This window comes from Mesocricetus auratus, unplaced genomic scaffold (genome assembly GCF_017639785.1).
Source record: "Mesocricetus auratus isolate SY011 unplaced genomic scaffold, BCM_Maur_2.0 Super-Scaffold_100007, whole genome shotgun sequence".
NCBI classification, from domain to species: domain Eukaryota; kingdom Metazoa; phylum Chordata; class Mammalia; order Rodentia; family Cricetidae; genus Mesocricetus; species Mesocricetus auratus.
Genome location: NW_024429191.1, coordinates 14779762 through 14801086, shown reverse-complemented (window position 1 = coordinate 14801086; position 21325 = coordinate 14779762). Strand labels below are relative to the sequence as shown.

At 40.7% G+C, this 21325-nt stretch overlaps 1 protein-coding gene across 1 annotated transcript in view; it reads left to right on the top strand.

The window, feature by feature from the left end:
* Dock2 (dedicator of cytokinesis 2) overlaps positions 1-21325 on the top strand; it is a 409830-nt gene that overhangs the window by 177795 nt on the left and 210710 nt on the right. The window contains exon 27 of the mRNA XM_040748446.1: positions 16872-16967. Within this exon, the coding sequence (XP_040604380.1) occupies positions 16872-16967 (96 nt within the window). The remainder of the gene's footprint in view (positions 1-16871; positions 16968-21325) is intronic.

Here is a 21325-nt window from a genome sequence, read left to right as displayed (position 1 = left end):
AGGCCTGGGCAACCTATGGGGCCCTGAGCTGTGGATCAGTGTCTATCCCTGGTATACAAACTGTCTTCATGTGCCTATAGCACAAAGAGATATGCTCTCTCAGCCTGGACTCTTAGGGGAGTGCCTTGACCCTACCAAGAGTAAAATGACAGACTCTAGATATCCCCTATGTGGAAGGATTTGGCAATAGGGTGGGAGGGGGGGAAGGGGAGTGCGGGAAGAGGGGAGGGAGAGGGAACTGGGATTGACATGTAAAACAAGCTATTTAAAATTAAAATAAAAAATGATAAAAAAGTGGGATACAGAACTAAATAGAGAATTCTCAATAGATGAATCTAAAATGGCTGGAAGACAATTAAGAAAGTGCTCAACATCCTTAGCCATCAGGGAAATGCAAATCAAAACAATTCTTAGATACCATCTTACTCCTGTCAGAATGGCTAAAATAAAAAACACCAATGACAGTATATGCTGGAGATGATGTGGAGAAAGGGGAACACTCCTCCACTGATGGTAGGAGTGTCAACTTTACAGCTACTTTGGAAATCAGTATGGAGATTCCTTGGGAAAATGGGAATCAGTCTACCACAAACTCCATCAATTCCACACAGGCCTCTACTCAAAAGATGCACAAACACAAAAACAAGGACATCTGTTCCACTATGTTCATAGCAGCATTATTTGTAATAGCCAGTACCTGGAAGTAACCTAGATGCCACTCAACTGAAGACTAAATAGAGAAAATGTGGTACATTTATACAATGGAGTACTACTCAGTAGAAAATAAAACAATGGAATCTTGAAATTTGCAGGCAAATGGATGACACTAGAAGAAACCATCCTGAGTGAGGTAACCCAGTCACAAAAAGACAAATATGCTATGCACTCACTCATATATATGGATCTTAGACATGGAGCAGGGGATTGCCAGCCTATAATCTCACTGCTAGAGAGTATGGGAAACAGGGAGGAGCCTAAGAGAGATATGCATGGCACCCCAGAGAAGGGGAATGGAACAGGATCTTCTAAGATGATTGGGAGCATGGGGGAAGGGAGAGGGAGTAGGGAGAAAGAGATAGGGAAAAGAGGAGGGGAGAGGAACACATGGGGGTGCAGGAAGGTTGAGTTGGAGGTAAAATAGTGGAATGCAGGATGAGAGATACCACAATAGAGGGAGTCCTTATAGGTCTGAGGCGATATCTGGCACTAGTGAGATTTCCAGAGATCTACAAGGATAACGCCAACTGGTAATCTAAGCAATAGTGGAGAGGCTACCTTAAATATCCTTCCCAGATAATGAGATTGATGACTACTTTATATGCCATCCTAGAGCCTTCTTCCATTGGCTGATGGAAGCAGAAGCAGACACCCACAGCTAAACACATAACTGGAATCCTGGAACTCAGTTGCAGAGAGGAAGGAGTGATGAGCAAAGATGTCAATAATGGGTTGGTGAAACCCACAGAAACAGCTGACCTGAAAAAGTGGGAGCTCATGGACCCCAGACTGATGGCTGAGAGGCCAGCATAGGACTTATCCAGACCCATTACATTTGGCTGTCAGTGAAGAGGCCTCAGCAATCTCTGGGGCCTTGGGTAGTAGATCAGTATATATCCCAGGCATACACATAGACTTTGGGAGCCCATTCCACATGAAGGGATGCTCTCTCAGCCTGTATACATGGGGGAGGGCTTAGGCCCTGCCTGGGATGATATGATAGACTTTAGAGATCCCCTCATGGAGGACCTCACCCTCCATTGGGAGCAGAGTGGGTATTGGGTGGGGGGTGGGGAGTTTGGTGGGGGGTAGGTGAGGAGGAGAGGGAGAGGAGGATTGACATGTGAAGGAAGCTTGTTTCTAATTTAAATAAAAACTACAACTATGAAGTAGCAATGAAATTATTTTATTGTTGGGTATCATCACAACATGAAGAAATATATTAAAGTGTTGCAGCATTCGGAAGGTTGAGAACCATTGCTTAGAACATTTTACATGTCCAACACTCTGAAAGCTTTCTCAAGCCTGGCCTTTAGAGTTTTGTGTAGACATCATTGAGCAGGCAGGAGGGCCAGTAGCTTGAGGAGAGACAATCACTGGCCTGTGAGTTTGGGCTTTTCTGCATGTCTTCCTTGAAGCAGGAGGGCATGTCTAGAATGAAGTTCTCATCTCTGCTATTATACAAGAGAACCTATGGGAATTTTATTATGGCCCATTGTAAGAGAGAAATATTGGGGAGTGTGGTGGTTTTAATGAGAATAGCCACTTAAGCCCATGTATCTAATGCACAGCCATAGAAAGTAACTGAGAAAAAGAGGTTTTGAGTTATCTATGACCATTTTCAGAAAAGAAAGATTCTAGATTTTGTGCCCTGACTTATGCAGGAAACTGTTGATGAAAATGCCCTCATTCATGTCAGTTTATCGTATATGACATTAACCGAGTAAAGAGGGAGAGATTACAAACAGGAAAATGGACTAGTCAGTATCACATGCTTATCTGTAAGGTACACTGAGAAGGGCCTATCACTTCTCTGGGAATCTTTCTCAGACAACTTTCACCTAATAGAAAGTTAGTAAAGGAGACCAGGCTGAGGAGGACACAGTTGTTGCTAGATTAGTGTCTCCAGAAGTTAAGTTCCCAAAGTTGGTGAAGTTTGAGGTACTGACACAGACTACAAAGGCTTTAGGAAATAGTCACCATGGGCTCTTGAGTGGGCTCATGGACCAGAAATTGGACATTTAGAGCAGTAATGGGAAAAATTACAGGGAAACCTACAGTTAGATAACAGTGCTCTGTTTATATAATGTCTTAGAGGGGATATCGGGTCAAGGTGACAGAGAAACTCTATTTTGTAACTTTTCTGTAAATCCAATATTATTTCCAAATGGAAACATTTTAAATTTGTAAATATTTAAGTTGTGACTCATTATTAACAGGGAGCCTGGAGAGTGGGGTGTTTCCTCAGGTCACCCACCACAGTGTGATAAAGGCTTTCTCTGTTTATAAGTTAAAAACAATAGAATCTACTACCCAAGGGCAGACCTTACTAAAGGACTGCACTAGCAAACTGGCTGCCAGCCACTAATTTCATGAGGAGGCCAGTGGTGTTTCCTAGTGATGTACAGTTAGGTAACTAATTAGAGAACACTTACCCAAGACTGAGCTCAGAGTGATAACTTGAGGCACATTTGACTATGACCTGTTCTCAAATTCCCATGCTGCAGCATGTCACGTGGGCTATTTGACAACCCCATCTTTACTGCAGTTCCTAACCAAGAGTTGAACACCCTTGAATGTTACCTGCTATTTGCCTGACAGGCTCAGAAGATGGCAGATTTGGCTTCATTTTCCAGATGGTCATTGGGTCATTTGTTCTTCAGAGAAGCGCTTAGAAAATAAGAAGACAGACTTTGGTGATGTTTGAGCAGGACTCCCCAATAAAGTTAATAATCCAATGTGTTCTGTCCCATCAGCACAATCTCCCAATGCTTCCTGGAGTGTTCTGTGCTGTTTCTAATCTTCCATGACCAAAGTTTAAAAGACTTCTTTGCCTACAGCTATGGTGAGCTGTCCACCCCTACTCCACTCTTTCCCCGGTCCCTCTCCCTTCTTGCTTCCCAAGCATCAAGGATGGGGTGACAGAAGTGAGCCAAGTGCCTAGGTGTGATAACCAATAGCAAGCAGGGACCAGACATTTGTAACCTAGAAAAATCTCAGTCTGATGGCACATTCCTCTAATTTTAGCACTTGGGAAACCGAGGCAGAAGAATCATCACAAGATTTAAGCCAGCCTGGACTCAGAGAGAGATTCTGTTTCAAAAACACACACCAAAAATGTTTTTAAAAGAAAAAAACGTAAATATTGATGCAACAGTTAAAACATCAGTATTAATAGTACCATGTCTACTCAATAGGCCTAAGAGGGCTTTATTACTGGCCTGGAGCCATGGCTAGTACTGTGTCTATAGTGAATTTTGCTCTGAACATTTAAATATGGCAGTCTTTTGAAGCCAGAGGTCACTTTCTTCATTGTCTGATCCACACACTGGGATCCCCCTTGTCTCTTGAAAATGTAACATAGGCTTTCATTTACTAAAAGTACTCTTCTAAGGGGGACCTATAATAGGTCTGTAGACTTTACAAGGGAAAGGCTAACCCAATCCCGTGCTTCTCCCTTATGTCTACACTTCTTGACATAGTTCAAATCTTAAGGAGAAATTCCATAATGAATCTCTGTTGTTTGATTGATCTTTCCATCTTCAATTAGTCTACTTCCTAGAAAGACATGCTGACACTAATTTTATATTTGATGATCAGCAGAACCTAATGAGAAAGGTAAATCTGCTGCCATTGCATTAAATGCTACATAAAAAGCAGGTACCAACCTCGAGTGCTACAGTGACCCCAGAGTTGTTGATACATCGATTTAGAACACTGCATACATTTGTCATCGAAATCATTCACCATTCTCAGACTGACCTGTTAAAGTGCTTAAACTCTCTGAGTAACTAAACTCTGAGGCTTGGACTAGAGGCTCCCATTTTCTTCACATCTAAATAGCATATGAACCTTGTGTGTACACTACCATATGTGACATGCATGTCACATTTGGCTGGTCTTTACCATGTCTGTTTTCCTAACAGACAACAAACCCAGGAGTACTAAGACTAAATTTCTCTTGTTCACTGTCATATCCTTATACAACACAAAACACATACTGAATAGTCAGTAAACATTTGGTTTCTATTGAGTTACATTCTAGCTGAAATATCAAGGATGTTGAGACTGCACAGGCAATGCATTTGAATCCAGTCTCACCACAAACCAGCTGTGGGATCTTGATGGAAACGTCACAATTCTCTGAATTTGTCAACAGAAGCTATGAAGATCCTGACAGTAGTACATAATGTGCTTCCTCTTTCCTTCCCTCTTACTGGAGTGCAACTCTCAAAATTGGTTTTCTAATACCTAATGGTCAGTTCTGAGGTCATGTACATAAGAGTAACATTAAACATACTGAACAGGTTTTATTTATGTGTTTAGGGGCACATATGCATTTGCACATATATATGTAATAGCAGTTAAGAAAAATTCATGAATTTGAATGAGAGCATGAGAATTGCATGGGGAGATGCTGCAGGGAGGAAAGGGGGTAAATGATATAGTTTTAAAAACCTTAAAACAGATAAATGCATTTATTTAGTTAATTGACAGTGTCTTTACAGCCTTGGTTGAGGTTCTGGTATCAGGAAAAATATGTCAGAACTTTCTAGCAGACTTCAGGAACATGTGGGTTCTATCTCTAGATTTATGTATAATATACTCTGATTGGAGGCAGTTCACAAATATATGTGCCAAGGAATATTGGATTTCATTTGTTTTTAAACTTTTCCATCTAAGTGTTGGTGACTTCAGGTGAGTGAGATACTCTAGGGTGGTCCCCAAATGTTTAGTTTATTTCAACTCAATCTTTAGTTTTAATTATTCATACATGACTTTACATTAAACTTCATGATAGAGTCATATATTAAAATGTTAATATGTTGTACATGAGACAAATACAATATCAGGAAATTTATATATCAAAATATAACACAGAGCTTTTATCTCAATCCTATAGGTAAGTGTTACTGATGAACAACATGGAGGCTTAAGTAGTCCAATAGTCTCCAGCTACAAAGCAATTTTGTGGCAGAGGCAGAATTTAATCTGTCTAGATCTAAACCGTTCCCCCTGCATCTCATCAAGGGTAAATACAAACAGAGAGGTCCCTTATCTATCCAGTGTGTTCATAAAAACACTTCTGGCATATTAACTGGAAAAGCATAATACAAATGTCTGCACGCTGCGCTGAGAGTCTGCAGGCGGAAGGACCCGAGCACATCACAGAGGAATGAGAAACCGTGAATCCAGTTTCTCATATGTATGACTTCGTTTTCATTTCTGGTAATGCTTGTACAATAAATGATAGATGTTTTTAAAAAGGATACTGTGCATAATTTAGAGGTGTAATCTGGATGGATACAGAGATGGCTGACTTCGCTCGATATTACACTTTATACCACACATTTTTCCCCCAGGGGACAAGAGATGTAAGAATGCTAGCAAGGCTGATACTGTTTATGTCTCTAAAGACAAGAGTCAGAAAACCAATCTCTACAAGAGTGAAATATTTTTTTCTGTTGATAGAGTTGGTCCTTAGAGAAAAAGGGTGTCTTTGTATCTGGGTACAAGAATGACATGATCCAGTGAAGGTCAGAAAGGAATAATTATAATCTTCCTAAAGTACTCCCAATTTCTAATTATTAATATATTTGAAACCTTCCTGGAAGACAAAGTGCAATGCCACATCCTTATAGTTGTATGGTAAAAACTGAAAATAAGATGGTACATACAAGAAAAAAGGTTACTAGCATCTTTAATCTTAACAGATGTCTGGAATGTATAATTTTTGCATCAAATTATAATTGTTAAAATATGAAGTAGACTTGGGTAATTATTTTTTACTTATCTGATCATTTTTCATCAGCCTGTCCCTATCTGTCCATCACCGACAGGTGATGGTCATATATTTGCATATGTATTTAGTCGTTATTAATAGCAGAGAGTAAAGCTGAAACACTTTTTGGGGAGGTTGCGCATCAATTCTGATAAGCAGATATGGTTGACTTTTTTGTCCCATCCTCCCATTCTGTGTCTACTACAAGAGCATCAGAGACAAAGAAAAGCAACTCCTTGCTTTAAGAGTCCACTCAATCTCACAATATTGTTGGCCAACATGCTAGGTACTAGAGTATATTTCTTGGGGTGCTGAGTTGTAATGGGTATTGTTCTGGCCATCTCATTTTACAAAGGTGGGGAACAATGTCAATATGGCATCCAGGTAGCTTAGAAAGTATCCAGAAATCACCTTAGACCTCAGAACATAGAAGACAGGTAACTACTTCCAAATACTAAATAATCCTCCCCAAGAAACTCTTAATATTCTTCCAGTAATGAACACATGGGTTTAGCTCAGAAAAACAATGATTATAGTCATCAGCCAGGTTGACCTGCTGCTGATTGAACATTCAAAAGAGAGACTTCCATGCCCCTGAGCTGGTCAGGAAATGACTGGAGCCATACATTGAATGTAATGACATTGTCCTTATCTGTGCAGGCTTTGTGGGCGCTGCCATGGGCTCTGTATATTTTGTTTTCCATTTTTGTGTGTTGTTTGTGTGTTTCTCAGTTTTTGGGTTTTTTTTTGCTTTTGTATGTTTCATTTGTTTATCAAAATGAGAAAACATAAAGTTGGGTAGGGAGAGAGGTAGGGAAGATCTTGGATAAATTGGGGTAGAGGAAAATGTGATCAAAATATACTGTATAAGAAATTAATTTCAATTAAAAAACCCTGATTTTTTAAAGTAGTGACACTGAAGACATAGACTTAGAAATGAGGCAGCTAACTTCATTTTACATTAAAAAATAAAATAGAGGTCCAAGAAAACATAATAGAATTTGAAATTTTTCAATACATCAGGAAAAACAAAACTGCATAAGGTTTTCCTGAGTCTATTGTAAATATATAAGTTGATCACAGAGAGAAGAAAAAGTAGAAGAAATGGTATATACTACCTAAATGTTTCAGAAGGAGTTGGATAAGGATGGTGCTATTTTTAATAAGATAGGACTTGAAATGCGATTTAAAAAATCTAACCACAACTTGGAGGTGGAGAAAATAAAGCACATGGAACATGTCATTATTAAAATGAAAACACCCTCTTTGTGGGATGAGGAGGAAAAGACATTGCACCTCTCCAAACAAGGAGAAATGCCTTTGTCTGCAAGGCTTGTTTTTCAGCACCACGGATAAGGGCACAGCAGCTGAAGGTGTACTTTACAGCTATGGTTTTCTGGGGAAGCTTTTCATCAAATCCATTCTGAACCAAAAGAACAGTGGAGGTGTGTTTGTGTAAGGGTGGAGGCAAGATATTCATTATTCAGCTGTTTTGACCTTTTCTGGCCACTTCTTATGCACTTGACATGGGCATCCTTCTTTAGGCTTGTCCTAAAGAAGGTGAAAGAAAAGATCAGGACTATGATTCTAAAATCTCTTTTGCTGGCAATTTCTTTATAGACACTGGTGTAATCAATCCCTACGTGTATTAGTAAGAGTGCTGAGTTCTGTCCAGTGTAGAGCACCTAGAGGTCTCCTGACTCCAGGCTTGGAGTCATGTCTGCATGACTTGGAAGAGAATTGTAGGAAGAGCCTGTTGTAATATCAGACAGCCACAGGGTTTTAATTTGGGGAGTTCCTGCTGTGGGAACTACATCAGCCATTGGTGAATGAGTTGCTTATATCTATGTTCTATCCCTGAAGGATGGGGGGATGATTAGGGGTATTTTCACTGTAGGAAAGAAAGAAGATTGTGTTGATTTTAGACTCCTCTATTTTTCCCTCAATCTTTTGTGTGAGGTCAAACTGTGTTTCAATAGCAGTAAAAATATCTATGCCCTGAAGCTTCCAGGTTCTTCACTCTGATTCCATCTCCTCATTCAAAGAATCACTCTTCATTCTCTCAACCATTACTATTGCTCTCCTAGTAGATCTTCTAGTTAATTATACAAGATCTATATCTACTTGCTAAAAAATCCTCACAATTCCTTATTATGTATGAACTAGATGATGAACCTAAAATAATGACATAGACCTATTTCCTATTCTCAAAAGAATTCTCTGATGACCCATGATCCACTTGTTTGGGAGTGTGAGAAGGCAGGCAGGGGTAGGAATTTTATAACCTGCTCCTCATTGGACCTTGTTTTCTTAACACCCTCAGTGAGGGCTGCATTGTAACAGGAGAGTTAGCTTTGAGTCAGGATATAATACTTTCCATAGAACTTCATGTGTCAGAGTTACAGGTATGTTTGGGATATGGAAGGATCTTGGTGACATCCATGGGCACCCATACAGGTACCACAGCATGACTAAACTGTGCAAGAAGTGGAGATGAAAGCTGATGATAAAAGGAGCAGGAAGAAAAACTGAGTGGAGATGAATCTCAATAGTCAGTAGAGTGACAGAAAGAAGGGAGAATGGCCTAGAAGAGAGACAGAAGACTCACTGGGAAGTGGGGTATAGAGATGTGGAAAGTCCATCTTTAATAGCTTTCTGGATAATGAGTTTCAAAAGTCTTCACCACCACATGTAGTCCTTTTGTTATCCTGTTCCCATGATGCATGTTTTTTCAATTATAACACATACTAGACAAGCACCGTGCATTAAAGATTAAGTCATCTGTTTACTCATTAATAAAAATCAATGTTACATAAGCATCATTCTGGATTTTCTGATCATCAAAGTTAAACTGGTTGCCTTGTTCATTGTGTTCTCATTTCAATGAATCTTGACATTTTAAGTTGCCCATTCAAGAACATTGATGAGGTATAAGTATGCAATTCCTGTTAAGTTTCTGGAACTATTACAAATAACCTACTGAATCCCACTTTTATGGTAGGGAGCTCAGAGAAATCCATGACTGCAGGACCATTTACTCTTTTGATTCAAGTTGCATTTAAGCTTTGAGAGTTCATGTTTTAGAAGAGTTTAGATAAAGAAGCCTGGAGTGTCTGAACGTAAATGGTTAATCAGCATCAAAATATGAAACAAATAATTGAAACTAATAATTGCTTAAGTAACTATTTAAAGATGAATTGTACATTAGCTAATACTCAATTACAACTCAATTCTTGTGTGATTGTATTGATTAGCTTTTTACCAGAGGGAATTTTCTTTTTAGTAGGTTTGATATGTGTGAGATGGGCTTGCAAAGTAAGTCTGTCAAAGCCTGTTGCTGTTCTCAGGGACTTCCGAAAAGGATAGCAAAAAGCACAGCCTCAGATTGGAAGACTCATGAACCCGTTTTTAGGGTGAAACAGTTGGGGATGCAAATCCCCTGGTCATGTAATACTTGTTATTCTTTATTGTGGATTAAGCTCTCAGCTTTACAGGATTCTTCTTCTTTTCTCCTCCTCCTCTTTTTATACAGTGTCTCATCATGTAGCCCTGGCTGTCCTGGAGCTAACTCTTTAGACCAGGATGTCCTTGAACTCACAGAGATTTACTACCTCTGCTTTCCAAGGGCTGAAACTAACAGCTTGCATCACCACACCCATCTGCAACAAGATTCTTGATTTGGGAACATTTGTTTTGCTTGTTTGTTTGACTATGATAAATAGTGAAGTGTTGCTATAATTCAAAGACTTTATCTATCTTGGTCTCACTGGAGAGGTCTCTCTCTGCCCACTGTGTCCCTGTAGCTGCTATAAAATAACTACTCAGAGACTTAATATATGTTTATAATTGTTTGGCCAATGACTTGCGCTTTTTACTGGCTAGCTCTCTCTTAATTATTAACCCATTTCTATTAATACATGTATTACCACATGGCCTTGGCTTACCAGTGATGCCCAGGTCTCTTGACTCCCTGGAGGCTACTTGGCGTCTCTTTATTCTGTCTTCCTTCTCCCTGCCTCTTTGTTCAGAATTCCTGCCTACCTAAATTCTGCCTGTCCATTGGCTGAACAGCTTTATTCATCAATCAATAAGATAAACACATAGTCAGAGCATACAGAGGACATACCCCATCAATAATTAGCAAGCACAGGAAGCAAAGGATCCTTGTAATCAGAAGGACAAGAGTTCTCCTCGAGCTCTATCACCAGAGTTCTGTGCATGAACCAGCCATATATATCTCTGTTCCCTTGGAAGAGCCAGTGCAACAGATATGCAAACTTGTTCTCAGGATTCGGAGATATAGAGTACCTACAATGTCTGGTGCACATTGAGTGCTCAGTATAAACTGAATGATAATCTCTAGAATGGACCCTGTTTTACACCTTAAAATAGGATAGTACTTAGCCCCAGCATGTTTGTCAAGGTACAATGAGATACATACAGACCACACAGCCTGTTGCCTGGAATGTAGTTGGAACCTAACAAATATTAGTTGTTGTCTTTATTCTGATCCTTTTATTCAGTCCTCATAAGGGACTCTTATTTTGAAGACAAGAGCACAAATTTAGAGCATATATGATGTGCATACTTATATACGTGGCTTCATCCAGGTTTCATTCATCAGTATTAAGATGCTGGAATTACACATTTGGAAAGGTTTGCATTTTTTGCTTCTCTAGGCTGAAGGTTGGAGATTCCAGTGCATCTTAATAAAAACCCTTAAAAAACAATGTGCAAGATCTGCATAAAAGCAGTGATTTGTTCTAAGCACAGCGAGTTTACATTGTTGTTGAAAGTAATGGTTTTGTTGTGTGCTTTTAAAAAAAATCTGTCAGGAAATGGAAGTTAAAAGCATTTGGTAAATGGAATAAAACATTTTGTAGCTATGCCACTTCAAAAAAAAGTTTTAAGTCATGTTACTTTGTACTTCTGTCAGGTGAGTGATGTTAACAATAGCGATCTGTGTGTGAGACCAGGTTCTATCTGTAGCCCCAGCGTGGGTGGGAGGTCTCAGAGCAGGGGGCAGGGAGCATTCCCACAGCACTTCACCACCCTGAAAGGGGGGATGAGGGCTGCCACAGTGAATTGTAGTCCCTGAGATGGATCCACTTTCCCCTGTGAGTTCATGTTCTTAGTGGTATAGGCTACCCTTTATTACTCTGCCATGGAGAAAGTTACCTTTCTTCTAGTGTCAACTATTGTGAAATTTTTCAATGAGCTCTAGCAAGTAAAAACTTACCCTTGAATATTATCTGTATCCCTCTTTCTCCTTCTCAGACATCAGTATTAACAAGTTCATGAATTTTCCTGGAATTTCTGGTAAAAAGTGAGATTTTTTAAAATATAAAGTAGTGCTTTGCAGTCAATTACAGAATGCACCAAGAGTCTTTTTCTAAATCAAGGTATATCTACTGTCTATCCCTTTGTGTGGGTTAGATACCATTCATTCAATGAGATTTCTGACTTGGGAACTCTTATATGATTTGCTACCTGAGGACATAATAATCAGGGAGATGTTATATAAAGAGATGTGTACACAATTGTATATCTTAACATGCTCTTCAGATAGATTTGAATAGTGACTTAGTGTCTCCCAATGCCCCATCCCTTCACAGATACATTCCTAGAGAGGTAGATGGTGGACAGCTGTAAGCTTGAACTAGACTCAAGCAGGCCAGAACTAGAGCGGACAAGCCTGGACTGGAATCAGGCAGGCTGGGATTGGGTAGACTGAAACTGGAACTTGAATTGACATTTCTTTAATGTGTGACCAAACCCAGAGCCTCATTTTTCTTATCTGAACAACTGGAATATAGATATATTCCCTTTCTTTTATTGGTGCTTTCAGGATTCCCATGCTCACAGGAGACTGGGTACCCACATCCTAGAGAGTGCTGAGCTGCATTTAAGGGTGACAGATTGAGTGAATGTCTACAAAGTACTTAGAAGACTATGCAATGAAGTAAAACCTCAGAAAACATTAGCCATCAGGGTTGGAGGTAGTCAGAATTCCTCAGAACAGCTCTGGCCAAGTATGGGCATTGTACCTAACATATAGATGAAGAAACTGAGGCTCAGAGAGCCAAGTTTGTTTAGGGCAGGAAGGACAAGGAGAGAGCACAGCTAGTGGCCACTCTGCAGTATGCAGTGAGACACTGTTCTGCAAAGCACTGCTCAGAGTGTTGAAGATAGTGTTGGTCCAGCAAACTCTTCAAGGATAGAATCTAGTTAAAATAGGAAGGAAAAAGAGGGTCCACCAAATCAAATCTCAAATTCATGGAAAATCACCTCTCTAGTGGGGGCCAAAGGGAATGAGGGCATGAGTCTGTGCTAGATGATGGCTATTACTGTCTTTGTAGTTAGGGATTTTCTTTCCAGGTGAGTGTTTGTGATTCTTTAAGATAAGAATGAAATTGGAAAGGCCTCTTATATAAGAACACAGCCAAAGAAAATGCTAGCAGCCATATATTACAACTGTTCCTGGGCTGAGGATGCATTCCTCTCTCTCTCCTCTCTCTCTCTCTCTCTCTTGATTTAATGCAGTATATATGACCTTTTATCCTTAATCTTGTCTCTAGCCCAAGCCTTTGGAGGTGGGAGAGACAGACAAGTCCCTGAAGAACTTTGGACTGAATGGATGAGCTCTGAGTTTGGTGAAAGTCTTCTCAAATAATAAAGTTGAAAGTAATTGAGGAACCTTCTGGCCTCTATGGGTACAAACACATATGTACATATACACATGCAGAATCCCCCCACTCCAATGTTTATATGTGTAGATCACATATACACAGATACACATGTACATACACATGGATATAATATATATACACACATACATCTGCATTCACATACATACACATATAAATACACACATATACGTAATGAGAATTGGTCATGGCTCATGACTCGGATGAAATAGCACATATGTGTTTAAAACATTTAAATATTAAATATTGACCAAACCATAATTATAATCTAATGGTCAGGAGGAATGGTAGGATATGTGGGCCTGACGAGGAAGAAAGTGACATACTCATCTTTCAAGCCAAGTACTTAACACATAATGCCTCTTTCACGTTCATCTGTGGTAGGCACACCAAAGCGCCTCCAGACTCTCTAGGCATCACAAATACGTGTTACAGAGTCCACGCTGGAATCCTGGGTCTTCTCAGCTCTTCTCACCCTAAATTTCTCCAGCAGTCGGGCTTCCCTTCACACAGCTTCTCATTCCCTTATAACCTTGCCAAATTGGCTATGTGCTATCTTGGTTCCTGCCCTCTTCTGGTCTCCATTGGCATCACGTTCTTTATCTTCCTCTTGCCCTCTCTCCCAGCCTCTCTCATGGCCTGGTTCAGTCTGCTGGCCATGTTCAGTTTACTACTTTTTCTTCTCTGCTCTAGTCTCCTCCAGATGCCCCTGGATGTGCTCTACCTCATATCTATAATAGAACCCTCATCCATACCTTGAGGGACTTATGTCCTCAGTTTATATAGCCAGCAGATGGGGGAAAAGCCAAACTTTTAAAAAGGAATGATGTAAGCCTGTCATAGGTGACATGATCATAAATACCAACTGGAATAGTAAATAGTTTTCAGTGAAGGAGAGACCTAGGATTTTGCTTTTTTGTGTGAAATGCACTTTTTGGAAATTCTAAAACAAGACACATTTATACATTCCATAAAACTTAATAACATTTTATACAACTACCCACTGTAAGTGTTTAGCATCCCTTGTGTCAAAGTAGAATTCTCAAAGTGTTAAAAAAAATATCCAGTCATAAACTGGTACAAGTCAAGGTTTAACTTCACTGATGAAATAGGAAACAAGACAAATAACAAATGAGCTGCTTAAGACTATATGAACCTTGGTGCCTGGAGAGATGGCCCACTGGTTAAGAGTATTTCCTGCCTTTTCAGAGGACCCAGGTTCAGTTCCCAGTGTCCACACTGGGTAAGTGGCTCATGACCCTCTATTACTACAGTTCCAGGGGAATCTGACATCCTCTTTTGCCTTCCCACGGCACCAGCATTCACATGCACAGAGATACACATAAATAAACATAAAGTAAATCTTCAGAGAAAGTATGTAAGCCCTGGTCTTCTGTGGGAAAAGAGATGGAACATGGCCATCAGGTCCCAGACAGGTGATGTTAACACATATCAGTAAAGTCATATCCTTTCCCAAAGCAGTGAACTGACACCAAATGCTGTCTTTCACACAGTGATCTTTCACCCCTGTAGAATTCTCAATCTCTGCAGAGAAATAAACTTTTGGTGTCTAATCAGCTGTGGACAGTCTGTCAGAACTGTACCTGAGAGAGGCCCCTCAGTTGATTTGATCAGAAATGATGTATTGAAGTGTCATGATATCCTAATTTTGCTTTCTTTTCAAGTTTTGGGCATCCTTCCCTTGTATATTGGCCATAAAGCTAAACTTAAAACCTAATGAAAACAATGCAGCCTTACTAAGAACTAACTAGATGCTATCCACCCACTGCCTGCTCTGACCTGAGAGGACTTTCCCCTGTTAAAAGACAGTGTTTGCACCAGGCAGTGGTGGTGCTTGCCTTTAATCCTAGCACTCTGGAGGCAGCGCAGGCAGGTGTCTGACTTCAAGGCTATGGAGTGAATGCCAGGACAGCCAGGGCTACATAGAGAAATCCTATCTCAAAAACAAAAACAAAAAGGGGGCATTTTACATGAATGAGAAAACAGCATTATAAATGTTCACACCAGAGAGAAATTTTCCAGATGGTTTCATCAGATAGCTGAAAGAAAGAACAAAGGGCATACCCCTCTTTGGGTTGTGATCCAGAGCAATGCCTGAGTTCTCTTGGCTTAAACTCACTTCACATGTGATATAATCTCATGTTGTGGAGATACTGTTCTGTATTTCAAAACATCAAGTGTTAGGGTGATCCAAAAAGGTGGCTTAGCCCCACCTCAGCCTAATCACCCCCAGCTCTCTTCCTCTTCCTGCTGGGCTTGTGCAGGAGAGATCAATTAGAGTCCCTTCCAGATATCATAGCCAATAATTATTAAAAGAAAAAAATACCACTGCAATTTGCAATGTGTTGGTTGGGTGGATTAATTTCTTTGCCAGGGCCATAATAGGAAGACTGATTTTGTCATTTCAATTACAAGCCACCGTTTAGTTTGAGTCTGGAAGACACTTCTGTCGGGTTAGCCTCCACTTGCCTGGCACTGGAGCAATTAAGAGAAGCTGATTTGTGGCTGTACTTTTATGGTTTAGCACAGGTTTATCGTCTTGAAGGTTTTCCATTTGCATATAAGCTATACATTCTTTGGGTGACATTTCCATATCAGCCAGGGTTTATATTACGCATTGCCTCAGACTGCACTTTCTGCTACGTGCAGGGAATCTGCAAGCTTGGCCAAGGGTGCTGATGCAGACCAAGGGAATACTGAGTCACAGCAGTCACTCAGCACTTGTAGGTGGACTCTTCAAAACTCTGATGAATGGACGACTTTACCTTGGTCCCTAATGGATGCTACAAATCAGTAACCTCAAGTTTTTGATGTTGGCCACATCTATACATACAGAAACTGCAATACAGAGAAAAAAAAGCAATTTTCCCAAGGTCACCCAGCTCAGATTAGGAAAGGTGGGATACAAAGTCACATCCAAAGCTGAGTCTACCTGATCTCAGAACACTCCCTGAGACAGTCTCCATAGTGGGGATTTTCAGAATTAAGGAATAGAATATAACAGGTTTGCACTTTAAATACCAAACTTTCTGAACAGTCTAATTGATGCTCTTTGGACTAAAAAGAAATGGATGTTTAAAAGAAGTCAGGGTCAGGAGGTCTAGTGGAAAGGGGTACTTTTAATATCTATTTTTGTAAGGCAGGAGATGTAATCCTGGGGAAAAGTACACTGCTTGGAGGCCATTATATAAATTTGATGCAATTGTAAAGGGATGACGAAAAGATAAAAGAGTAATGAATACATAGAATTGAAGATATTCTAAGAGAGAAAAGATCAGAAGTCCCCGAAGGAGCCAGAAGTTGGCCCAATTGAAATCAGTATATCCCTCTTGACAGATGGGAGAGTCTAATGAAGCCTCAACAGCAACCAGGGATCTGTGACCCTGTCCTCAATGCTCCAGTGAGTGTGAAAAGGGGAAGATGCTATAGCCAGACTGCCAGATTCAACTCCCCCTGGCCCCCAGCTGAGTTCCTTGCTGGGTGACCCTCAGACAAGATCCTTCACAAAGTCTATCTTGGCTTGATGGAACCAGATAATCTGTGGTGTGCATGATCTATGTCTGGTCACTCCTGTCTGTGTCTTTGAAAGAGTGAGCTGGCTCAGTGTCATGATTGTAACAGTAATGTTTCTTGCTGCGTTGCAGGCCTTCACCTATGACCACATCCAAGAGATTATGGTCCAGCTGCTCCGCACAGTGAACCGGACAGTCATTACGATGGGCCGAGATCATGTTCTGATTGTGAGTAAACCCTTCTTCTGGTCAAACATATTAAATTCTTTAAAGTCTCAGAGTGGATTTTTCTGGGTGCCTTTGTTGAATGTCAGCACTGGTCATTGCTTCATTTTTATGATAAAGGGTCAGATTTTGCCCATCTGAGTTGGAAGAACATGAAAGCTAACTCAAGTTGTGAAAATAAAGTATGACTTAGGGTTTGGAGAGTATACCATCAGGAGTGGGGTTTCACTAGTAAACAGGCTATTATAAGTGAACAAGGTAGAATGTTCTAGAAGTCTGTCTTTGTCTTTTCTTTTGGCCTTGTTCAGTGGCACTTAGGCTGGGGTTCTGTGGGCTTGGTTTTCTAAATGGTTTTATTGTGTGAACTCTGCCTATGTTAGTTGGATCTCAGGCAGTCCATATATCCAGAAATGAGCTCCCGTTGGACTATAGGAGGATTTCTGGTGGTAAAAGCCAGTATTCCTCAGGAACTTGCCAAATGGGTTCCTGCCTGCCAAAAGGAATCATTCCTCTTGCCTCTAGCAGAAGGGACAAATGGCTTCATGGGCATCCATCTGTAGTTGCATATCAAAGCCTATGCTGGCCTCCAGGCTCCGTGGGTCCCTAGCCAGGAGTACCCTAGCATCCTGGCCTTTCTCATCTCCCAGGATGTCCTCCTCTCAGATGCCCTTTATAATGGCAAGGTCCCCATTTCCCCCATTCCCCACAAGGCTGTGGCTATTCTCCCTCCTCTTGCAGATAGCCCCAACCATGTCCAGTCTGCTTCTCCTTCTGTTTTGGATTCTTCCAGATGCCTCTGGATATTTTCCTTTTTACCTACAATAAAAACCTTCCTCTTAACTGTACCATGGAGTGGTTGGTCATGCTGGCAGCTTCTTTACTGCACTCTCTTCCCATACAGAGGTCAGTGCTAATTTGGGGGTAGTTTTTCCTGCAAAAACATTCTATTCAAAGCAGGGAAGATTGTTGCTCCATAGGGTGACTATCTTCCCTCTAAGACCAAAACAAAGCAAAAAACAAACAAACAAACAAATCCCAAACCAAAAATCACTAACACTATTATCTCTCCCCATCTTGCTTTAAGTAAGGGCCAAACTTTGAGACCCTAGCAGGGACCATTTACTAGCAGAGATGAGCACACCCAGCTATGTTACTCTTCTGCTCAAACCTACTGGTGGTTTCTCATCTCAGGTAGGAGAAAATTCAAACCACTGCCATCTCTGGAGGTTCCTCTACCCCTGTTCATTCTTTTATGTGTTCCTCCCACGCATAAAACAGAATTCTACTTGGTATATGCATGCTGGTTCTCGCTGTAATCAGATTGGCCCAGGAATCAGAGAGGCTTCCTGGTCCTGATGCCAGCCTATGGCACTTGGATCCCTCCCACCTACTTCAATACTGTGGCGCGGTTCTTCATTTTTCTCAGCAGGTCTCCCCTATGCTCTTATTGTCTTGTTCTCGTTGTGCAAGTGGAGGTCCAGGGAAAGGACTCATTTTTCAATTCCTGCTGTGATTTGAGTTCCATAACATCACTCACCATAGTAGGTGCTCAATAAATACAGAAAAAGATGTGAATGAATGACTAAGTGAATGAATGAATGAATGAATGAGTGTACAAGCAGATATGCTAATGTGTAAAAGCCAGTGCTACTCAGTTCAGACTGACTGGCGCCATGCTAGATAGGATCATAATAGTTAACAGAATTCCCACTTCCCTGAGATAAGATAAAAATCATCCTGTATGTTTTATGAATGCTAACTGCTCTTGGGTGCAGGTCCTGCCTTGGACTGTGGTTGATATAGCCAGGGACTTTCCATTGGAGAAAACTGATTTTACCTTTCTTACCAGGTATCAGTGGCAAATCGTTTCCTGGTGGCACTTTGTGTCTGCTTGTCCCTTTCAGGCCTGGAATTTGGCGGGCTTGAACCTGTGCTGTCAGTCTCTGAGTTTTATGTCCAGAAGACACTGTTTCCTTGCCATCATCCCCTACTTCTGGCTCTTACAATGTTTCCAAGTAGATCCCTGAACCGTGAGGGGAGGGGTTTGCTGAAGACATCCCACTTAGGACTGAGTGCTTTGAGGCCACATTCTCTCCTGTTGTCCAGTTTTCTGGCCAACACTAAACAAACTCAATGGGTTTTGTGTGTGTGTGTGTGTGTGTGTGTGTGTGTGTGTGTGTGTGTGTGTGTGTGTGTGTGTGTATGTGGGGGGAGGGTTGTTTCATTTTGGTTTGTTATAGCATTTTTTGTATTATTGGCTTTTTGTTTATATTCTTTATTTTTTGAGACACAGAGAGAAAACATGAAGTTGGGAGGTGGGGAGGATTTGGGAAGGGTTGGAAGAGGGAAAAGCATGATCAATATGTATATTAAATGAAAATATATTTAATTAAGAAATACTGTATGTGAAATTTCCTAACACTTAAGTACTAAGACAGATTATGATTCCCTAATAACTGGTTTCAGCCTTCCAAAAGCAGAGTGGGATCTCTGTTTTACTGTGGTGTGGAAGGAGGCAGGCCAGGATTATCCAATGACAGCTGCTTCAGGGATACAGGGCCCAAGTTGCCAGATACTGTTCTAATGGTGCTGGGGAGACCATGGTTCCTAAAAGTAACTTGAATGCCAAAGTCCTCAATGAATCTGGCTCTGTCTATTTACTCTCTATGTCTGATCACTTACTGTGTGATACATACATCTAAAAAAGCAAGGCTAGACTGGAAATGAGCCTCCTATGTGTGAGGCTCAGGATTCCATGCCCAAGCATGCAAAGATGATCAATAGATAGATAGATATGATAGATAAATAGATAATAGATAGCTGATTGATAGAGAGAGATAGAAGATCGGTAGATAGATAGATACATGATAGATATTATAGACAGATAGATGATCGATATACAGATGATTAGATAGATAGATAGATAGATAGATAGATAGATAGATAGATAGATAGAAGATAGATAGATAGAGATGATGGACATAGATAGAAACAGATGATAGGTAGACAGATGATAGAAGATAGACGATGTTAGATGATTGACAGAGAGATAGATGAACACTGAAGATTTGGTGACACCCACAGAATGCTGCAGTGTTAAAAGGTCCTGCTTTCCTCGGCTGTACAGCTTTGTCAACAGTCTGCCATTTTTCTTACTTACCATCCTTCCCGTGCTGAAGTACCACCATTTCTTATTGAGTTAGAAGCCTCCTCTGTGTGGCTCCCTGAGCGCACCTTAGATAAGCATTTTAGGACCTTCCTAATCGTTATTCCTTTTCTTTGGAATGAAGCTGAAGGTGATCATCAATCCATTTGGCTCATTCTGTATATAGCAGTCCTTTAACTCCCTGCCTTTCCCGTGGAGCCCCAGTTCTTTAGAACAGGGTTTGGACTGTAGAAAGCACTAAGTAAGAGATGTCTGATGTTATTTTCCTTTGTATCTGGTCCAATGAGTCTCTGTCCCTCTGCATTATCAGCTTCAATCACTACTGCAGATTTTATGGGTGTGTTCTGTAATGCTTTGCTGTAAGGACTGGCCTTTCCAACATGCCTTCCTCTTGCTGTCTGGTATTTTTTGTCAGGACATGCCCCTCCTCTTGAATGTCCAGTGGTTTCCCCACTGCCTATGACACAGCTCATTAATACACTCAGATCATTCTCACCTTGTGGAGTCCACGGAGGCCTGAACACACCTTCTTTTAGCCTTCTATTGGATTTTCTATCTAAATGTCTGGAAAGGTAGATGTCTGTCTGGGTGCTGCCTGCACACACCTGGAACTCTTGCTTTCTGCATCGCCTGTGCATCTTTCATTGTCTACTATGCCTTGCTGTGCCTTCTCAGCCTGGCAACCTCCTACCTAGCTTTTGAGGTCTAGCACTTTAGAACATACTTTAGAAGGTAACCACCGAACATACTAGTTTTCATGAGTTCCAGGACTTTTGTACAGTTGTGTAACTGTCACAGTAACCCAGTCTGGGCTACTTCCTTCCCTACCTCCAGTCCATTTGTCATCACTCTCCCACTCCTGTCCCTAAGCAACTGCTGATATCTCTGGCTGTACCCATTTGCCTCCTTGGGGGACTTAATACAGTGAAATCATACACGTTTGCTTTCTCATGCCCAGCTTCTTTGCATGTTCTGCATTTCATACATAGTTGGGGACATGTCATGCTTTGCCCCTTTTTATTGCTGGATTATATTACAGAGTATGAACATGATGTTTTCTTATTCATGTACTAGTTGCTTGATTTTTGGATTATCTTTAACTTTTAGCTATTACAGGATATGCTGCTATGGTATTTGCTTATAGGTTTAGTGTGAGCATATTTTAATTTCTCTTAGTAGAAATCTAGTAATGGAA